General features: G+C 45.8%; 5 protein-coding genes across 5 annotated transcripts; 3 read left to right on the plus strand and 2 right to left on the minus strand.

Moving 5' to 3' along the window:
• On the plus strand, nucleotides 1–1594 carry LOC127785154 (aspartic proteinase nepenthesin-1-like). The gene has a single exon (XM_052312574.1). The coding sequence runs from the start codon at nucleotides 61–63 to the stop codon at nucleotides 1384–1386; it is 1326 nt and encodes a 441-aa protein (XP_052168534.1). The 5' UTR covers nucleotides 1–60; the 3' UTR covers nucleotides 1387–1594.
• Nucleotides 1595–3534: 1940 nt separating this feature from the next.
• LOC127784383 (ubiquitin-like) lies at nucleotides 3535–5568 on the plus strand. The gene is made up of 4 exons (XM_052311674.1): nucleotides 3535–3688; nucleotides 4667–4877; nucleotides 5000–5066; nucleotides 5289–5568. The coding sequence occupies exons 1-4, from the start codon at nucleotides 3586–3588 to the stop codon at nucleotides 5328–5330; spliced, it is 423 nt and encodes a 140-aa protein (XP_052167634.1). The 5' UTR covers nucleotides 3535–3585; the 3' UTR covers nucleotides 5331–5568.
• Nucleotides 5569–7366: 1798 nt separating this feature from the next.
• On the plus strand, nucleotides 7367–9014 carry LOC127784381 (aspartic proteinase nepenthesin-1-like). The gene has a single exon (XM_052311672.1). It carries the CDS (start codon nucleotides 7390–7392, stop codon nucleotides 8749–8751), a length of 1362 nt encoding a protein of 453 aa, XP_052167632.1. The 5' UTR covers nucleotides 7367–7389; the 3' UTR covers nucleotides 8752–9014.
• A 981-nt stretch (nucleotides 9015–9995) lies between these two features.
• LOC127784382 (beta-1,3-galactosyltransferase 7-like) lies at nucleotides 9996–13810 on the minus strand. The gene is made up of 11 exons (XM_052311673.1): nucleotides 13571–13810; nucleotides 13299–13398; nucleotides 12687–12745; nucleotides 12402–12589; nucleotides 11922–11985; nucleotides 11429–11501; nucleotides 11175–11295; nucleotides 11012–11099; nucleotides 10788–10913; nucleotides 10584–10693; nucleotides 9996–10497 (listed from the first exon to the last, which is right to left on the minus strand). The coding sequence occupies exons 1-11, from the start codon at nucleotides 13672–13674 to the stop codon at nucleotides 10349–10351; spliced, it is 1182 nt and encodes a 393-aa protein (XP_052167633.1). The 5' UTR covers nucleotides 13675–13810; the 3' UTR covers nucleotides 9996–10348.
• Nucleotides 13811–17460: 3650 nt separating this feature from the next.
• Nucleotides 17461–19687, minus strand: LOC127783887 (uncharacterized). The gene is made up of 4 exons (XM_052311035.1): nucleotides 19451–19687; nucleotides 19252–19351; nucleotides 17806–17958; nucleotides 17461–17704 (listed from the first exon to the last, which is right to left on the minus strand). Exons 1-4 carry the CDS (start codon nucleotides 19584–19586, stop codon nucleotides 17668–17670), a joined length of 426 nt encoding a protein of 141 aa, XP_052166995.1. The 5' UTR covers nucleotides 19587–19687; the 3' UTR covers nucleotides 17461–17667.
• Nucleotides 19688–19745: the final 58 nt, after the last annotated feature.

Genomic DNA, 19745 nt, shown 5'->3' on the forward strand with positions numbered 1-19745 from the left:
CAAGGTAGTAGGGTAGTAGTAGCATTTGCTGCCGTGATACGCTCTCTGCTGCTCCAGAGAATGGCAAGCATGGCGGTGTTCTTGCTCGTCTTGCTGGCAGCGCTTGTTTCCGTGGATGTCGCCGCGGCGCATTCCGGTGGCGGCTTCGGCTTCAAGGCGACGCTTACCCACGTCGACGCGAACGCCGGGTACACGAAGGCGCAGCTGCTGTCCCGCGCCGTCGCGCGGAGCAGAGCCCGCGTGGCGGCGCTGCAGTCGCTGGCGACGGCGGCGGACGCGATCACCGCGGCACGCATCCTGCTGCGGTTCAGCGAGGGGGAGTACCTGATGGACGTGGGCATCGGCTCGCCGCCGCGGTACTTCTCGGCCATGATCGACACCGGCAGCGACCTCATCTGGACGCAGTGCGCGCCGTGCCTGCTCTGCGTGGAGCAGCCGACGCCCTACTTCGAGCCGGCGAAGTCGACGTCGTACGCGTCGCTGCCGTGCTCGTCCGCGATGTGCAACGCGCTCTACTCCCCGCTCTGCTTCCAGAACGCGTGCGTCTACCAGGCGTTCTACGGCGACAGCGCGTCGTCCGCGGGCGTCCTCGCCAACGAGACGTTCACGTTCGGCACCAACTCAACGCGTGTCGCCGTGCCGAGGGTCTCGTTCGGCTGCGGCAACATGAACGCCGGCACGCTCTTCAACGGCTCCGGCATGGTCGGCTTTGGCCGGGGCGCGCTGTCGCTGGTGAGCCAGCTCGGTTCGCCCAGGTTCTCCTACTGCCTCACCTCCTTCATGTCGCCGGCGACGAGCCGGCTCTACTTCGGTGCGTACGCCACGCTCAACAGCACCAACACGAGCAGCAGCGGGCCGGTGCAGTCCACGCCGTTCATCGTCAACCCGGCGCTGCCGACCATGTACTTCCTGAACATGACCGGCATCAGCGTCGCCGGCGACCTGCTGCCGATCGACCCGTCGGTGTTCGCCATCAACGAGACCGACGGCACAGGCGGGGTCATCATCGACTCCGGCACGACCGTCACGTTCCTGGCGCAGCCGGCGTACGCGATGGTGCAGGGGGCGTTCGTGGCGTGGGTCGGGCTGCCCAGGGCGAACGCCACGCCGTCGGACACCTTCGACACGTGCTTCAAGTGGCCGCCGCCGCCGCGCCGGATGGTGACGCTGCCGGAGATGGTGCTCCACTTCGACGGGGCGGACATGGAGCTGCCGCTGGAGAACTACATGGTGATGGACGGCGGCACCGGCAACCTGTGCCTGGCGATGCTGCCGTCGGACGACGGCTCCATCATCGGGAGCTTCCAGCACCAGAACTTCCACATGCTCTACGACCTCGAGAACAGCCTCCTCTCCTTCGTCCCTGCGCCGTGCAACCTCAGCTAGCTAGTCTCAAATTTCTTTGTGTCGATTTGGTTCATGATCTGTGTGTATCATGTAATGGAGGGTTTGGTTTATTAGGATGTTAATTTGGTTGTGTCCTCTCAGCCACAGTTGGATTAGTGGACTAATAATTAAGGAGCTCATTTGATTAGTGTGTGTATGTCTTCTCCATGAAATTTCATTGCATTAGACCATTAGGTATGTGTATGTACACTAAAAAAATCAACCATTAGGGAAAGGGTTTTCTATTGGTTTCTCATGTTCGAGATTCTGCGTTTCTCGAGGCCCAGCTAGCTCTCAGCTTAGTACTGTAATCCTTCAGTTTCATTTTGATTTTTTTCTATTTAATTTTTATTAACTTAATTAAGTTTATACATATAAAAGTTTAGTAACATTTAATCACCAAATTAATTTCATTAAATAAAAAATAAATATATCATGATGATATATTTGTTTTGTGTAAAAAATTTCATTATATTTTTTATAAATTTAATTAATTTTTTTTAAAAAATTAACTAGAAAAAAAGTTAAAACGTGGAGGGAGTATCTCACGAGAAAGAAAAAGCTAGCTCTCTAGTCCCACCTTTCAGCTACAAAGGCTAGGAAAAAGTACACCCTAAGGTCTCTCAACTTGTCATCGAATTACAAAATCATCCTCCAACCATAAAACCGGATACAACACGTCCCCCAACTTATAAAACCGGTGCAAATTAGATCCCTAGATGGTTTTGACTCCGGTTTTATCCAACGTGGCAGCTGACTCAGCTTGGGACCCACATGTCAGCCCTTATTCCCTTTCCCTCTTCCTCTATCCTCTTCTTCTCTCTTCCTCTCTCCTTCTTCCCCTCCCCACGTAAGGCAGCCGGTCCGTGGGGGAGCGCGGGAGACCGGCGGCCGGCGACGGGCGATGGGCGACGAGGCGGCGGCGGCGGCGCCGCATGGCCTCCCGCGCCCGCCCTCCCACGCCGCCGCCGTCGGGGGAGGAGCTGGGCGCGGCCGTCGGGGGCGGAGCGGGGCTCGGCCGGCGGGGCGGAGCTGGGCACGGGCCGCAGCCGGCGGTGGAGGAGCTGAGCGGCGGCGCCGTGGGAGGGCGGGCGCCCGATGGCCTTGATGACGTCCTCTGGCCAGCGGCATGCCCATCGGCTCCACCCTCACGAATATGGTGGCCTTTGTCGACGACGACTTCGAAGTCTACACCGTACCTAGGCCCACTTCGACCTCCCGCTGCAGTCCACCACCTCACCGTCGCTCGACGGCGACACCGACGACGAGTAAGACGATACGGCCGGCAGTGGCGCATCCTGCTTCCCGGACCACCCCCTCCAGTTTAGGCGGCGGCGGCGACGCCTCTGCAATTCGTGGCCGAGCCGGTGACGACGAGGTTGTGCTCGTCCGCCGCCCTCTTGTCTTCCCCTTTGGCTTCAACTCATGCGGCCCCGCCGACACCGACACGCATGACCTCATCGCTCGCCTCTTCGCCAAGGACCCCGCCGCCTGCCTCGGCTCCCCCGGCGGCGGCGGCGTGGGAGGGCGGGCGTGGGAGGCCGTGCGGCGCTGCCGCCGCCTCGTCGCCCATCGCCCGTCGCTGGCCGCCGGGCTCCCGCACTCCCCCACCGGGCGGCTGCCCTGCGTGGGGAGGGGAAGGAGAGAGAGGAAGAGAGAAGAAGAGGAGGGAGGAAGAGAGGGGAGGGGAATAAGGGGCTGACATGTCCCACGCTGAGTCAGCTGCCACATTGGATAAAACCGGGGTCAAAAATGCTTAGGGATCTAATTTGCACCGGTTTTATAAGTTGAGGGATGCGTTGTATCCGGTTTTACGGTTGGAAGATGATTTTGTAATTCGATGACAAGTTGAGGGACCTTGGGTGTACTTTTTCCCAAAGGCTATTGTGCCAACATGCCGCTAGAGCCTCTAATCTTGATGGGCCTATATGGGCCGCAGTAGATGGGAGCCCAGGACTCACCGAAAATCTGTTTCGTAGCGGCCACGAACTCCAATTTCCATCGTGTGATTTATCTCCTTTTCTTTCGCCATTTTTTTTTGGGGTATGCGTAGCGGCTGCGTTTCCTCCTCCCTGTATAAAAGGCGGTGACCGCAGATGCATTCCATATCCACATTACCGCCTCCATTTTTGCACCGGCCGCCACTAATCTGCGGGAGAGAGCGTTCGTTCGTTCGCCGGCGAGAGGGAGAGTGGCAAGATGCAGATCTTCGTGAAGACGCTCACCGGGAAGACGATCACGCTGGAGGTGGAGAGCAGCGACACCATCGACAACGTCAAGGCCAAGATCCAGGACAAGGAAGGTATGCGCATTGGTCGCAATTTCTCCATCCGTTCAACTGTTGTTCTTCTTGTTGTTGCCATGTTATTGCTGATTGCTCCGTTGATCCGTACGTTCACACACCGTGCAGGTGCATATATCGCGTTTAGGCAACATATAGTGCTAGAAATCATGTCCTTTGCCCTGGTAGCGTGTAAACTGTAAGGTTTTCTCATTTTGTTTCGTGCAGTGCCCAAGTATATATATCGCACGTGAGTAGTAAGTGATAGATCGATCTGTTCATGTAGCGGTGTGTTTGTTACTGAGAAAATTAAGCAATATTATATAGCATTCTGGTTAGTCGTCTTCGTTGCGTGTTCCCTGTTGCCTTATTTAGGGCATGTTTAGTTCCCAAACAAAATTTTTCACGCTGCTACATCGAATGTTTGGACACATGCATGCAGTATTACATGTAAAAAAATCAATTACACAGTTCGCCAGGAAATTGCAAGATGAATCTTTTAAGTCTAACTGCGCCATGATTTGACAATGTGGTGCTACAGTAAACATTTACTAATGACAGATTAATTAACAAGATGAATCTTTTAAGTCTAACTGCGCCATGATTTGACAATGTGGTGCTACAGTAAACATTTACTAGCTTAATAAATTCGTCTCGCAGTTTTCTGGCGGAATCTGTAATTTGATTTATTATTAGACTACGTTTAATACTTTAAATGTGTGTCTGTATATCCAATGTAATATGCAGGGGCAAAAAAAATTTTTTTTGCCAACTAATCAGGCCCTTAGTCGCTACTATTTATTTGAAACAGTGCAGATCAGCAGATCGGTCTTGTAACGGAAGAAACCAATGCTTTTCTGCACATCTAAACTGTATCTGGAGAGTTTTTTGTACTTTTGACAGTTCTAGTTTCTAGGATTATAATTGTATTACGCTTCGATTTCATGATCGCATTTTGTCTAAATTTAAAATTCTCATAACACCAAATCTGCCTGTTAGGTATCCCGCTGGACCAGCAGCGTCTCATCTTCGCGGGGAAGCAGCTCGAGGATGGCCGCACCCTGGCCGACTACAACATTCAGAAGGAGTCGACGCTTCACCTGGTGCTCCGCCTCCGCGGTGGCAGCAGGGGCGGCTACCCCAAGGGGATCGAGCCCAACCTCCGCGAGCTCGCGCAGAAGTACAACGAGAACAAGCTGGTTTGCCGCAGGTACATTTGCTTCGCGTCGCGCGCACTCGACCGATCGATTCATGTGCATTTACGCTTGAATCGAATGCTTTCATAAGATTGATCCTTGTGTGCTGAATCCGACGCACTGTCTTCTCCTGCAGGTGCTATGCACGCCTTCCCCTCAGGTCCACCAACTGCCGCAAGAAGAAGTGTGGCCACAGCAATGAGGTAAACCTTCATTTGCTAGGTTGCCACTTGCCATTGTTCATGTTCTTTGTTTTGATCTGCTGTTGATGACTTTATCTTATCAAGTCATATATCGGCACTTCTCACTGTGTGTTGGAATAGTTGTGATTGGCTTGATCAGTACGCTCTTGCGATGCTATGCTTTACTGTGCTCCAGTTGTGTTGCACACATCTGATGTTTCTTTTCTTCGTCTGATTTTTCAGATAAGGGCAAAGAAGAGGTTTATGTCCAAGCTTTCGAAGTGAACCACTGGAAAGCTCCGTCGTGGATCAGTTCAATCGACCGCCTTGCAGCTTTTATACCTTCTTATTAGTTACTTTGTCTCTTCATGGAGAGATGCTTATGAGATTTTGCTTTCAAGTTTCTGTTACTGGATTTTGGACAAATCTCTATGAATAAAGTTTTGGTATAAAATTTTATTTACTGCCCAGCTAAATTCTTTTGGGCTTATGTGAACGAGCATCCATACTTATCATGTTGAAAGTATGTATTCTTAAATTAACAATGGAATAACAATTAGTATAAGCACTTTCTATTTTATCAGACTAGATGAATGGCCAAAATTATTCATTCTCAAAAGTAGGATCGGTTTGTGCATTGAGGAATGCACACCTAACTGGGCCGTCCTGTGCTCGTGCAACGCAAACCCTCAGGCTTCAGCCCATTATTCTCATTGTTCCTAGCACCTGAGGAGCCGCTGCCAATTTGGCCCGTCTAGCAGGCAAATAAACCTCCAAATGCCAATCCTAGTGTGTAAGCAAGGACAAATAATTTTCGAATTCCTTTTTTCGTACAAAGAAAAAGAAATTAATCAAACATCTACATCTGGTATATAGAGACTATGGTGGTGTTTAAATCTCCTGAAGATGAAGATAAAGATCAAGTGTTTCATGCAAAACGAGGTAATAATAACATGTGATTAATTAAGTTTTAATTATTACAAACTTGAAAAATGGATTAATATGATATTTTAGAGCAACTTTTATATAGAAAATTTTCACACAAAACGTATCGTTTAGCAGTTTGAAAAGCGTGCCACGATAATCTAAAATTTCATCCTCTGCTACGAGCAGAAACGAACAGGGCTATGTACAATATAAACTTGCATTAGGTCGTTAATTGGTGAACGGGATGTACTGAAACATGTAAGAGAAGTATCCGCTGGTGCCTGATCAGTTATTCAAAACTTCTTTTTTTTTTTTGTTTCACCCATCTCAACAACACCAAGTGCCCACCCGTTTTGCAAGTTACAGCCCTCTGTACTATCTGAAAGTTCTTTTGAACTGAAACTTCTGGACCTCTTAACCTGACGCTTGCTTGTGTCAAAGAGTCAAAGACCTTGCATGGATAGCTATTAAGCTCATAGCTGGTGGCCGGCCGGTGCCGTTCTTAACTTGTTAATCTCTCGTTGGTCGCCGCCGTGCACCCGAGTACCTCACTTGCGTCGTGACTAATCCTCCAAAAAATTGCATGCAGCAGAGCACATTCTTGGCTACGTTACATCAACATCACACCAAGCAACATTCCATTATGCAAAGGAAGGCATAATTCTGATGGCAAGCTTAGCCCAAGTAGTGGTGCAGATGAAATGGGACGGCATTTTTGAACTCGTACCCACATATGCTTTATGTCTAGTGCTCCAAATTCAGTAGTCTGCAAGCCAGGCATATCGTGATTAGATCAGAGAAACGTACAGTAGATGACCCCATTTAACCTGGACATGTCATCTCCAATCAATTTACTAGAGTCAACTGCATGCTCGGATGAAAAAAAAAAATCCCCTTCGATTATTGTTACTTTTGTGTGTGTGCTGATGAAAGATTTAGATTAGGTCCGAATTAGATCCCCGGACATCACTCTTCAGAGCGTCTAGCTAGCTTCAGAATATATTTGGCCTTGCAGCAGGAATCCCAGCATTGCTCTTTTCACCGGGAGGCCTAAAATTTTGCAGGATTCGCCTCAGAATTCGGCGGTCACATCAAGAATTTCTAGCCGCGATCGCTGTGGCCTCGCCGGTGAGTTACAGGTCGCCAACACGGCGATGCCCCAAGAGCATTGGTGCGAAAGACTGCCGTGCAGAAAAGGAATTTTATAAAGCCTCATGGCCCCTTTTCCTTTCGCCGTTGCTTTCGTGCACAGCTTTCGCCCCCGATGCGTTCGCGACGGAACGGTGCAAGAATATTTCGAAGCCTTTTGTCAATGACAAAATCGTAGAATCTCTTTTGGTTCTATCTATCTATATATATAGGTCACTCGGTTGCACGAGCTGATTAACGGGGCGTTTTGGTTAGGAGATAATTAGACATGCGGGGGGTTTCGGTGGTGCTCGTGCTGATAGCTTGTTGGCTGTGTGGCTGTCCGGTGGCCGGCGAGGCAGCCTTCGCCGGCGACATCCGTGTCGACCTGACGCATGTCGACGCCGGGAAGGAGCTGCCGAAGCGCGAGCTGATCCGGCGAGCCATGCAGCGGAGCAAGGCGAGGGCGGCGGCGCTGTCCGTGGTGAGGAACGGCGGCGGGTTCTACGGCAGCATCGCGCAGGCGCGGGAGCGGGAGCGGGAGCCTGGCATGGCGGTGCGCGCGTCGGGCGACCTCGAGTACGTGCTCGACCTCGCCGTCGGCACGCCGCCGCAGCCCATCACGGCGCTGCTGGACACCGGCAGCGACCTCATCTGGACGCAGTGCGACACGTGCACGGCCTGCCTCCGGCAGCCCGACCCGCTCTTCTCCCCCCGGATGTCGTCGTCGTACGAGCCCATGCGGTGCGCCGGCCAGCTCTGCGGCGACATCCTGCACCACAGCTGCGTGAGGCCCGACACCTGCACCTACCGGTACAGCTACGGCGACGGCACGACGACGCTGGGGTACTATGCCACCGAGCGGTTCACCTTCGCGTCGTCGTCCGGCGAGACGCAGTCCGTGCCGCTCGGGTTCGGCTGCGGCACGATGAACGTCGGCAGCCTGAACAACGCCTCCGGGATCGTCGGCTTCGGCCGCGACCCGCTGTCGCTCGTGTCGCAGCTCTCCATCCGGCGATTCTCCTACTGCCTCACGCCGTACGCCAGCAGCAGGAAGAGCACCCTCCAGTTCGGGTCCCTCGCCGACGTCGGCCTCTACGACGACGCCACGGGCCCCGTCCAGACCACGCCGATCCTGCAGAGCGCCCAGAACCCGACCTTCTACTACGTCGCGTTCACCGGCGTCACGGTCGGCGCGAGGCGGCTGCGGATCCCGGCGTCGGCGTTCGCGCTGCGCCCCGACGGCTCCGGCGGGGTGATCATCGACTCCGGCACGGCGCTCACGCTGTTCCCGGCGGCGGTGCTCGCCGAGGTGGTGCGCGCCTTCCGGTCGCAGCTGAGGCTGCCGTTCGCCAACGGGAGCAGCCCCGACGACGGCGTGTGCTTCGCGGCGCCGGCCGTGGCGGCGGGCGGCGGGAGGATGGCGCGGCAGGTGGCGGTGCCGAGGATGGTGTTCCACTTCCAGGGCGCCGACCTCGACCTGCCGCGGGAGAACTACGTCCTGGAGGATCACCGGAGAGGGCACCTGTGCGTCCTCCTCGGCGACTCCGGCGACGACGGCGCGACGATCGGCAACTTCGTGCAGCAGGACATGCGCGTGGTGTACGACCTGGAGCGGGAGACGTTGTCGTTCGCCCCGGTGGAGTGCTGAGAGGGCACCACGTGTCAACTGAAAATCACTGTAGTTATTTTTTTTTTCTTTCTACTCCTAGTTGACTCTTTTTCCTGGGCCGTACGATATGCAGACCGAATCGTGGAGCGGTACTGGTGTCCTATACGAACGACGAGCGAGCACACAACAATAAATGTAGCCCCTTGAAAACACGTTTAATACAGGGGTTAATCATAAAATTTTAAACCCCAAAAATTTGAATTCAAATCATGGTTACTGGGTGAACCATCCGTTTCATATACTCGGCAATTTTAACTTTGATCTAGTTTGATCACTTCTATTTTATAAATAAACTGGAAATATTTAAAAATATATTATATTATTGGAGTATGATATATGATAAATATAAAAATATACACTACATCTTGTTAATTATAATCAAATGATTTAAATATAACATTGCTCAAACTAGAGCAAACGCAAGTTAAAATTATCAAATATTATAAAACGGAGAGAGAGTACTTGCTTGCTCGAATAATAGCTATTGTGATTACTCAATTTAATTTTCTTTGGGGTTTCACATCATTTGCCCACGACCTTTTATTGCCCAACGCTGAAGGAGAATATGAGTTTAGTTTTCGAAAATTTTAACGGGTTTTTAAATCTAGGCCTTTCATTTCTTTTTGCCAATAAACTACAATGATAATATCAACTCAAACTCGTAGTAGAATCAAGGGATAATTATTTCTACTAGTGATAGAATTTATATCGCTAGTAAAATTACTAGACCATCGTAAGATACAACTAATCCGTAGTTAAATATATGACACTATTGATTTTATTTTTTTTTCAATTCTGAACACTATTTTTCTACTAGAATATATAATATACTAATAAAAATATAATTGGAAAAATATTTATAAAGAAAAATCTATCCATTTGATTTTTAAGTTTTCAAACTAAATATTTTGAGCTATTAATGGTCAAGTTTTTGACCAAATAAAATTAACTGCAACACATTTAAATATGAAGAGATTATGATTTTGATGTATGATTAGTCAGGCGGCTCAGGTCTCAGGCGAAGAACTTGGAACTCTGATGGAGACATGAAGCCCAAGGCTTAAAAAAAAAACATACAACTGACCAGAACGGTGTTAGGACATCACTCAAGTTTGTATTGCAAAAATCATAGTATGATTGTAGCATATATTTTCGCCAGACGATTGTAGCATATATTTTCGGTCTCCGCATGTACTTAAAATGGTCGCCACAACAAGTTCAGATACGGACTAATCAGATTTCATACTGACGAATGAATTAATTTAATGTAACCATTTTTCTTTCTGTACTATGACAATCAACATGTGTACTACCCACATTCCCCTGAAGAATGTATACCCACGTCTTCAATGTTCCATCCTAATAAAGAAAAAGGGAGGTGGTGTCTAAGTTCAGTTTATCGTTCTGCCAATTCCTTCATCAGGTGTATGTATATGTTTCTATCTCTTCTAATTCTTTTCCCACTGCGATTTGCAAAGCTCTGAACTTCAAGGAGACGGATACTGTCTGCACAAACGTATGATTATATGAACCCATCTCTTAGTCTGTGAAGCTGTGAAAGCTTGTTAGCATCTCGTCAGAATGAAGCGCTCCAAATTGCATCATCTCCTTCACTGCATCTCGAGTGCACATACTTCAACCTTTCAACTGGATTGCAGACCCCACTACACTTCCAGTCGAATGATGCAACACAAATATTTCCTGCTTGCGCTTTCCATTCGCAGTCTGCAAGTTTCACAAAGCACATATTAGCAATTAGTACCGTAGTGAATTAGTGATATTCAGAAACAGAGCAACTGAAGAAAACTGACCTGGTGGTGTTCCACAGCACATGTCTCTGTCGTCGATGTGCTCCACGTCTAAACCGATAAACCATGCGCCAAGTGAAACGTCTTCGTTTGCATATTTGTGCAATATAGGCCTGGTTATATGGTGGGACACAAGAGTATCAGTAACAATTCAGTAAAATGAATATTTTGTCTGAAGAATCATGTGCAGCCATTCTCTAGGCTTACCGGTTGATCGAGATGTATGTGGCAAGGTCCTTTGAGATGGCATATATCTGCCCAGTGGCATGGCGGAAATACTTGTTCCCGTCTTCGCCAAACTTCCAGAACTCAGGCTCGTGGTATTTCACATTTCTGATAAAAAGATGCAGGGAAAAATGAATATTAGCATCTAGAGATTTCATACGATGGAGCTTCCAGAAGTACTTTTATGTTGTTTCCAGAATATTTACTTGTCAGCAAGAACTGGTCCTGATTTCATGCACCCAATATAAACCCGGGGTTTCAATTTATGCCGACCAAGGGTTGTGATCAGCATTCCTGCATCACTCCCATCAGTTAATTACTGAATAACAAATCTCTCATCAAGGTCAAAGGCTAAATAATAAAGCTTACCAAGGTTGACATGAACATCATCATCCACCTTGACATAGAAATCAGCATCCCATAATGCCACAGCAGTGGAAAAGAATATCTTGGTCTTTGCAGATAGCTCGTGATACCCTTCAACATGGTCCTACATACATGTGTGGTTGCAGCAGAATAAACATTAGTATGGACTACAGCCCCAATCACAGTAAAACAGATTTTGGTTTAACAGAAATAGGTAAAGAATGATGTGCTTCTACTTTTGGTGGATGTCACCATACCAGCCTAAGAAAATCATGATGAGCGGCATCCTCTGCGTCTATTTCTTTATCAAGCACATTGTTTGACGTAGCACTGTAATACATAAAAAGTAGTTAGTATTAGTTGATGCATTCGTATTCATTATGCTGAGAAATAAGTAGTAAAATCCCATGAACCTCTAGCAAGAATTTTGAAATCAATTATGTGCAGTATGAGCTGTTGTATGCACATTTTGCATTTCCTAATAAACAATATAAGTTTTTAATGGTCCCTGTGAAATTTCAAATCCAGCCATTAGTTCACTGTTTGTTTATGAAGTTACTAGAGCTCAAAGCTACTCAATGAAAAATCTGTCTTTTCGAGTTTGAGCAAAATGACTAACTACAGTCTAATCTGGGAATCACAAGTCCAGTACTTTTTTTTTCGCCCCTAAAACGGAAAGGTTACTACAGAGATGTCTAGAAAATCTTTGTTTGTATCACGAATAATGAAACAAACTGCAGATGATGTTACCTATGTCCTATCATAAACCGAATGATGATTCCCTTCTCCTCTTCCAATTTCTTGAGTTCCTCACCTGAAAATAAGAGTGGGAGATATGAAATTAGTCTTACAAGCAATGAGTACAGGAGCACAGCAAAATACAAACAATTGTCGCCTAACAAAATGATTCATTCATCGGAAAGGCTCAAATTTAAAAGAAATTGTGCAGGTGACAAAGGTACAACTGCATTTGTTTTATATTAGAAGGCTTATATGATGATAAATATTCCTATTTGACTAGATATCTGCATGATCATTTTCTATATTTCCTTGTTAGCTGCATGATCATTTTCTGAAAGCAGGTTAGGTGCACGATCGTTCTACTTTGATCAAATGCACAAATCTTCTGCATGGCTTCTAACTATGAATAAGAAATCCAGTAAAGTTAGTAAAGCATGCAAATAGCCATGTCTCATTGCAGTACTATGTGTTGCATTGAAAAGTATGAACCTTGAGGCATCCAGGTCTGCCGAACAGAATCCCGACGCTTCCTGCTACTGAATGCAGTGTTGATCCCAATCACTACAAAAGCTTTCTTCCTTTGCTGGCTTATACCATTTCCATTGCCAAGTAGCTCGAGTGTGCTGCGCTTACCTGCCAGCTCCATTTGTAGAGTGGCAATGGACTTATCTAGATATCTGAACAGAAAACGCTATCCAAATTAGTCTCAATAGAATAATCCAAATCTGCAAATAGGTAAGGAAGAACATTTTTTTCAGGATGCATGTAACGTACTGTATGGCTTCATGAGTCTTTGTTACTTCGCTCATCACGTCTCTGTCGTCCGTTGGTTTCTGAATTAAAGGTTGTTAGAAAAGAATTTGAATTAAGTCCTTCTTTCAAAAAAGAGAGAGAATAAGTCAGAAGAGGAGACTCAAGAGAGGAGTTTCATATTCAGATAGCCAACTCTACTCTGCATTGCATTCATGTAAAACAGCTGGCTTCAACCTTATGTTCTTTCTTTTTTTTCATTTTAAAAAACTTGCCTTTTCCTTTTCTTTTTATTACAAACCAGGTACTACCATGTAAAAGAGGTGCAATCAAGGGGTGCCTTGCGAGTGCTTAATTGTTGAAACAGCTGTTTCTGCATGATAATACGGCCAAACTTTTACAGGAAAAGGTATTATTTTTAATTAAGACACTCATGGATCATGACACTACAAAGTTACAAACAACAATGTCTGAAAAAACAAGATGATCAATTGTTCGATAATGGGGATATTTCCGGGGATAACAAGATTGCAATATGGTAGGGGAAAAAAATCGTCTAGAAAAAACAGAGAGAGGTAGAAGCAAAGGCAAAGACTTATGGTTCATAGTCCCATAGGTTAGGTTAGTCAGCCTTACCGGCTTGGCAACAAAATCTTCATCAAGGATCTGCAGCTTCCTGTCCTGCACCCGGCGCTGCGCCGCCAACGGTTTCTGCCACTCCGGCACCGATCCAAACCTGATCACCGGAAACATCCAAACATCAGTCGCACCAAAGCAGAGCACTCTCTCCCATGTCGCTCGCGCGCACGGCCGCATGGCGACAGCAAAACACAAGAAACCTGAAACCCCAACACGGGGGACGGCTGAACTGAACTAATCAAGGCTAGGGGATCGACTCGATCACTCACTGGTCGGAGAACAGCATGCCGAGGCCGAAGCTGAACGCGCAGAGGAGTATCCACCTCGGCGGCAGCCTCCTGTCCGCGGCCGCGCCGCCGTTCTTGGGCTTCATCCTCTTCTCCCTCGTCTCTCTGTCTCTCTCTCTCCCGTCTGTGTAGGGAGCTCGTCGTCCTATGCCGCTATGCGTTCTGGTATGAGGAGAAAGGAAGGATTTATGGATGGAAGGTTCGAAGTAACCGAAGCTGCTGTGGAGGGAAACAAAGAAGAGGAGAGACGACTAGTTTAATGGCCTCAGAAAATGCTACGTTCACACTTCACAATGAAGTGTATGAACAAAGGACGGCTGTTTTTTTTTTCCCCTTTCCTTTGTCAATTGGCAGGCGGCGACGGACGATTACTTTGGAAGTTGGGATAGCGAACTCAAACAATTGCACCGTATGGAGAAGTGAGTTAACGAAATTCCTACTGTGGATAATTCAAGTCAAACATGTTTATTTTTTTATCATTAATTTTAGAAATTTCTATAGTTTAAAAACATGTAAATTATATATATGCAAGTATTTTTCGTAATGAATATAAAAATATAAATCTCATGATGTTAAACTCATATGAGTTTGTAATAATTGATGGTCAAGTTTTTATTGTTGGACTTAAGACAAATTTAAAATGACAAGTAATTTGAAGCGAATGTAATAGGTAGTTGGTAATTAATGAATTTCCTTTCACATAGTGAAATATGCACTTTTGTAATTCCTTCTAAAACAAAAAATGTGATAGCCAATCACAATTTTCCTTAATTATTATAACTATTATGCAAAATCCAACGCCTCGATGGTACGGTTGTATCACAAGATTTAGAGGATGTTAGGTTAGTGATTAATTTTATGACAACTCAATTTGCTATAAGTTTTGCCGTCGTTCAAAAAAAATTGGTACAAGTGAAACAAGTCACATAAAAGTGTGGTCAATAATGTTTTAAGTACAAATGTCGTAAAACTTTTGCTAGAAAATAAAAGTTGGACAAGTTTGGTTTTAGGGTAGCGAGTCATAACTAAGTTTCACTTAGCGACTCTTTATAAAAAAAACAATTTGTATGTTGTCGCTACTAATTTTTGCACGTTCGCGAAAAAAAAATGTTGTCGCTACTAATAAGTCACATGTTGTGAAGATTTTGTACAATTTAATGACAGTTTTTTCTTGGGATAAAACTTATCACTACTATCCAGGGTTCACCAAACCGTTTTAAGTGGGATTACCGTTACCGCACGGTTTAGTGGTTAAAAAACCGTGGCCGTGAGGTATAACGCAGTTTCAAAAACTAAGAAGATTATCGCACATAATAACCGCGTGATAATCATACGGTTTTATAAACCTGCTACTAGCAGGTAGCAGCTCTGTGTGTTACTAGCAGTACCAGGTTAACAGCAAAAGCTCCGTGGCTAAAACGAACTGTCGATGGCGGAAGGGCGCACTGGAAACAGGCCAACCCGGGAGTGCGCCCCGCCCACCCCGTCCGCACTCCGCACCAAGGGATGAATTAGGGGGAGTTCGGCCGTTTTGTCTCCGCGCGCGGGGGTCCCGTATCAGCAGAAGAATATCGCGGCGTTCGATTCGATCAATCGATCGCGGTCGCGGTCGGGAGTACGCGGCACGGGGAGAGGTCGTCGAGGCCGTGGAGTCCACGCGAGTCGGACATGTGGCGCGGACGCGGTAGTCGCCGTGACACGCCCACGCCCCGCCCCTGCCCGCCTTTTTGTTTTTCTGCCTTCGGCGACTGTGCGCACGCCCGACCTGGCTGCGGCTGCCTGCCTGCCTGTCTCTGTCGAGCGTACGAGCCCTCGAAGGCGTCGCCGCCCCGACCTGGCGGAAGTAGCCGGCGATGCGTTTCTTCCTCGCGAGAGCTAAGGATTTCTCCTCCCCGCAACGTGCTTGTCGCGGATTCGTCTCTTTGGGACGAAATGCTAATTTGGAACGTAACTCCGCTTCGTCTCAAAATAAACCAATATAAAACAGAATATGATATACTCCTTTCATCCTAAAATATAAAGAATTTTATATAGATATGATGCATCACAGAATCAATCTTTTAAGCTTTAAGTAAAACCGGGTAAAATAAGAACTATCACGAAGCTATAAATTTAGATGGGTATTACAAAACTATAAATTTAGCATTAAAATTGTTATGAACCCATAAATGCATAGCATCGTAAAACTACATATTTAGTGTAAATTTTATTACGAAACTATATTGATTATAACTCAAACACAATACTAATACTAATACTATGAATCTTAACTCAAATATACTCTCTCTCTCTCTCTCTGTTTCATATTATAAGACGTTTATTTTTTTTAAATCAAACTTTTTTGAGTTCATTAAAAGTATAGCAACATTTACAACAATCAATTAATTTTATTAAATCTAGCATTAAATATATTTTAATAATATGTTTGTTTTGTATTACAAATGTTGCTATGTTTTATACTTCCTCCGTTTCACAATGTAAGTCATTCTAGCATTTCCCACATTCATATTGATGTTAATGAATCTAGATAAATATATATGTCTAGATTCATCAACATCGATATGAATGTGAGAAATGCTAGAATGACTTATATTGTGAAACGGATGGAGTAGTAACTTGTCAAAACATCTTATAGTGGGAAACGGAGGAAGTAATAGTTTTGTGATAATTATATTACTAAATCTATAGTTTATGGTACTTTGTGTTGGGCGTATAGTTTCATGGTAAATTCGATGTTAAATCTTTAACTTTAATTAGTTCTGAAAAAAAATTCTGTAGTTATACAAAATATATTCATTAGGAATCCTCCTACATGCCGCGGCTGTTGGTAGTGAAGTAGTGAACCACTGAACCCTAGTCGGCCGGCCACATGCCCACACAAGGTGTCTCCTGCACCATGATTCATTGATTCTTTTGGGGGTTAGCAAGCGACAGTTGTTAGTTAGTTAAACGATAAATTCGTTTATAATAAGCTCAAATGAACGAATTAATGGATGGCGCTCCTAAAAAAAACAATGTGATGTTCCAGTCAAAATCAACCGTTCAGCGAAAGCGACGAAGCTTAATCAGGGACCGAAAATGTCACGGAAGAGCGACACATGCGGATATCTGTTTTAACGGAACGGCATCGTGTAAAACTTCACTAGCTTATCAACGACCAAAACGTCACGGATTAAGCGCTGCTTTGATCGAGACAACACGGTACGGATGGTTCCAGATCAGCTTGCCGTTCACTTCACCCGTTGCTGCGTGGCCGGTCCAGCAACCTGGCTGCAGACCATGGCCTCGTGCCGCCGGCAGCTGGGTCCCACTCTGTCTACAAGGCGCCGGATCAATTAGGCCAAGTTTGATGCCTCGAGCAAATCAGAAAGATATAGTGAGTGATATGCAGATGGAAGCTTTTGGTCAGCTACAAAAAAAAAAAGGCAGTTTCTTCGCCGGGAAATAAAAGAAAAGCAGTTTCTATGTGGTTTTGATGTAGGGAGTATTATCAGCACAAAGTTACTAGTGGATGTTGGAAAAACTGAACCTTTGGAATTGGCGATATTCTCCACTTAACCAGATGGTAAGCATAGGCATATTATAATAAAGATAGAGATGTAAAGATTAGTACAATCAACTGATGCACTATTGCAATCCCCAAAAGAAACCCACCAAGAAGTTATTTTGGTACTGATTACAAGCACCTTGAAAGAATCAGCGGCAGCCGCATCTGCAGTTGGAGTCAATTGAAATTTGTCACGCCCTAGGCGAGGTGGTAATAACTTGTTAGGGAGCACCATCCACGGCACTGTGGCAGTTTCTTAGTTCATAGTAATTCAGTTTCAGATCTAACCTCAAGATAGAGCATCAGAAGATTCAGAAACCAAAACTTCAGAAGAAAATATGACAAACACGTACCAATGTTAAGGATCGTTTCAGAAAGTAATCAGTTATGCACAAATGGACATCCCGTCTTCCCAACACGAAATGAGCATATTTTTTGTACACAAAATCACATTGACACTGGCAGAAAAGATTTCTTCGGAGCATTATCACCACGACCTTTCACCCTCGGAAGTCTTGCAACATTCTGGCCCTTAGTCCTCAGAGTGACACGTCCAATATATCAACCCACTGCAAAAGATGGTGAAACGTCAGGATAAAAACTGACCAAATATATATAACACAGGGAGCGAGAGAGGAAGATGATTAATCACATGTTCACAACGGTATACCTTATCAATACAAGAACACATTGCAGAACACCAGCAACACCAGTCCACACAGATGGGCCTTTGTCTGTCAAGGCATCTTGCACCAACATACCCACTGATCCAGCTAGGCAGACGAAAGAGACAACATACGCCACAAAAAGCCAAAGCTTCACCCTGCAAATTAAGAACCATTGTAAAGACACAGTACAGCATCAGGAGAAAATATCTCTTCGTTGCAAATTCCATTTGCAAGTATATTTGATTGGTCTGTTGGTTCTCTAAACGAAGCAAAGAGGCTTAAAATATTGTGGCAGAAAATGTCTATAAAATGTGCTTGATTTGGAGATACAAATTGCTTTTGTGGTGACTTGCTGAGGGAAAATTAAATGCAACCACAAAGGCACAAAGTACAACGTTAGCACTTAGCAACTAAAGAGTTATTTTAGTTTAGAGTATACTTCATAAGTTCAAGATTCTGCACAAATAAATGATCCACAATACTAAAACCCTAAGCTCCATATTGAACATAGATGAGAAAGTCTTCAGCCTTGTGGTACATTTTCTTAGCACAAAGGGCTTGGGTGAACCTAGTCTATGCCTAGATACTGAGATTCACTTTGTTCAAAACTTTCTTAGCTTTGTTAATATTTCTTGAAGCAATTTTATCTAGCTCAAGCACTGAACTTGTCTTCTTGAGAAACATGGTTTGTAGTACGGTTACAATCTGGTACACTATGCAGGGAATATTTTGAGGCAACTTAAATTCCCCTTCTGTCTCCCATTGCACACAGGATTCTAATTAACCATGCAAAATATAATGTAGCATCCTAACATGGATGTCAGTCATGCATTCACTATGTAGTGGATCATAGAAACAAAGTCCAAAGATGATATATTAGTCCAAAATTAAGACAATTTAAACTCAGGAAAGTTAGTGTAATCAATGAGTTCAGTAGAACAAGTGTCTATAACTTCATGGAAACATTCAAAAGCAATGTCCACCAAAAGAAAGCATTGTTATGGCTTTTCTGGATGATTTAAACTCTTCAGATTAATCAACATTTTAGTCAATTCAGGAAGATGGAACTCGATCTAATATGGTTTATACATGGCAGTTAAAATCCAAAAGCAAGAAAACTAGAATAAACAAAATGAAGGGTAGATTGGAATCATCCTAGCTGAACTACATCATAGGGAATTGGAGATGTCGGTGGGCATTTGCCTAAATGCATATCTGCTCAGCATGAAGTTTAATGTCTCCATTCATCCACAAACAACTTGTTATCTCAGAAACAATCAACTCAACATAACATTTCTTTCTTAAATAGTACATTGCAGATAACGTGACCATGACACTACGCTGTTCACTCCGCAAAATAACATCTAAAGGTTCCAATTCGAATATCCAGACTTCACTAGCCTATACGCAATTCAATCAATTAGGTCCTAATCAAACAATAACCTCACCTCCACTCGGAATCGTCCCCGTAGGGCGAGTAATAGTCGTATCCGATCTCATCCTTGTTCACGGCGTTGAACATGAGCGCGGCCAGCGACGCGAATATCCCTGCAAAATTGACACCCATCACCTCCCATCCCAAGGCCGTACAGGGAAGACAACTTCACCGAATCGAAGCGAGGGGATCTGGCCGTTCCGGGTCCTCACCGGGTAGGTAGTGGAGGAAGGAGACCTGGACGGAGCTGCAAACGACGGCGTCGACCCAGAACCACCACCCGGCGCCGAAGACCGCACCGGCGACTCCCGGCCCGATGATCCCCCAAAGCAGCGCAAGATTCTCCATGGCGGCGACCTCTCCTCCACCACCAACTCCCTCCTCGTCGACGAAGCAATCCCCTCGGCTTCCTTGTCGCCTTTTTCTCCGATTTTTTTTTGGGGTGTCTTCTCTCGATTTCTCAAGTCGAGACGACGCAAGAGATGCTTCTGGGCCGAGAGGGAAAAG

The sequence above is a fragment of the Oryza glaberrima genome, chromosome 9 (assembly GCF_000147395.1).
Source record: "Oryza glaberrima chromosome 9, OglaRS2, whole genome shotgun sequence".
NCBI classification, from domain to species: Eukaryota; Viridiplantae; Streptophyta; class Magnoliopsida; order Poales; family Poaceae; genus Oryza; species Oryza glaberrima.

Excerpts from the sequence above, each read along its gene's own strand:
- LOC127785154 (XM_052312574.1), top strand. The coding sequence starts at position 61 with ATGGCAAGCATGGCGGTGTTCTTGCTCGTCTTGCTGGCAGCGCTTGTT.
- LOC127784383 (XM_052311674.1), top strand. The coding sequence starts at position 3,586 with ATGCAGATCTTCGTGAAGACGCTCACCGGGAAGACGATCACGCTGGAG. Across the intron at positions 4,878-4,999 it reads AACAAGCTGGTTTGCCGCAG|GTGCTATGCACGCCTTCCCC; the intron begins GTACATTTGCTT and ends CTTCTCCTGCAG. Across the intron at positions 5,067-5,288 it reads AGTGTGGCCACAGCAATGAG|ATAAGGGCAAAGAAGAGGTT; the intron begins GTAAACCTTCAT and ends CTGATTTTTCAG.
- LOC127784381 (XM_052311672.1), top strand. The coding sequence starts at position 7,390 with ATGCGGGGGGTTTCGGTGGTGCTCGTGCTGATAGCTTGTTGGCTGTGT.
- LOC127784382 (XM_052311673.1), bottom strand. The coding sequence starts at position 13,674 with ATGAAGCCCAAGAACGGCGGCGCGGCCGCGGACAGGAGGCTGCCGCCG. Across the intron at positions 11,502-11,921 it reads CGGTTTATGATAGGACATAG|TGCTACGTCAAACAATGTGC; the intron begins GTAACATCATCT and ends TATGTATTACAG. Across the intron at positions 10,914-11,011 it reads GGACCAGTTCTTGCTGACAA|AAATGTGAAATACCACGAGC; the intron begins GTAAATATTCTG and ends TCTTTTTATCAG.
- LOC127783887 (XM_052311035.1), bottom strand. The coding sequence starts at position 19,586 with ATGGAGAATCTTGCGCTGCTTTGGGGGATCATCGGGCCGGGAGTCGCC. Across the intron at positions 17,959-19,251 it reads GGGGACGATTCCGAGTGGAG|GGTGAAGCTTTGGCTTTTTG; the intron begins GTGAGGTTATTG and ends CTTAATTTGCAG. Across the intron at positions 17,705-17,805 it reads TGTGTTCTTGTATTGATAAG|TGGGTTGATATATTGGACGT; the intron begins GTATACCGTTGT and ends CATCTTTTGCAG.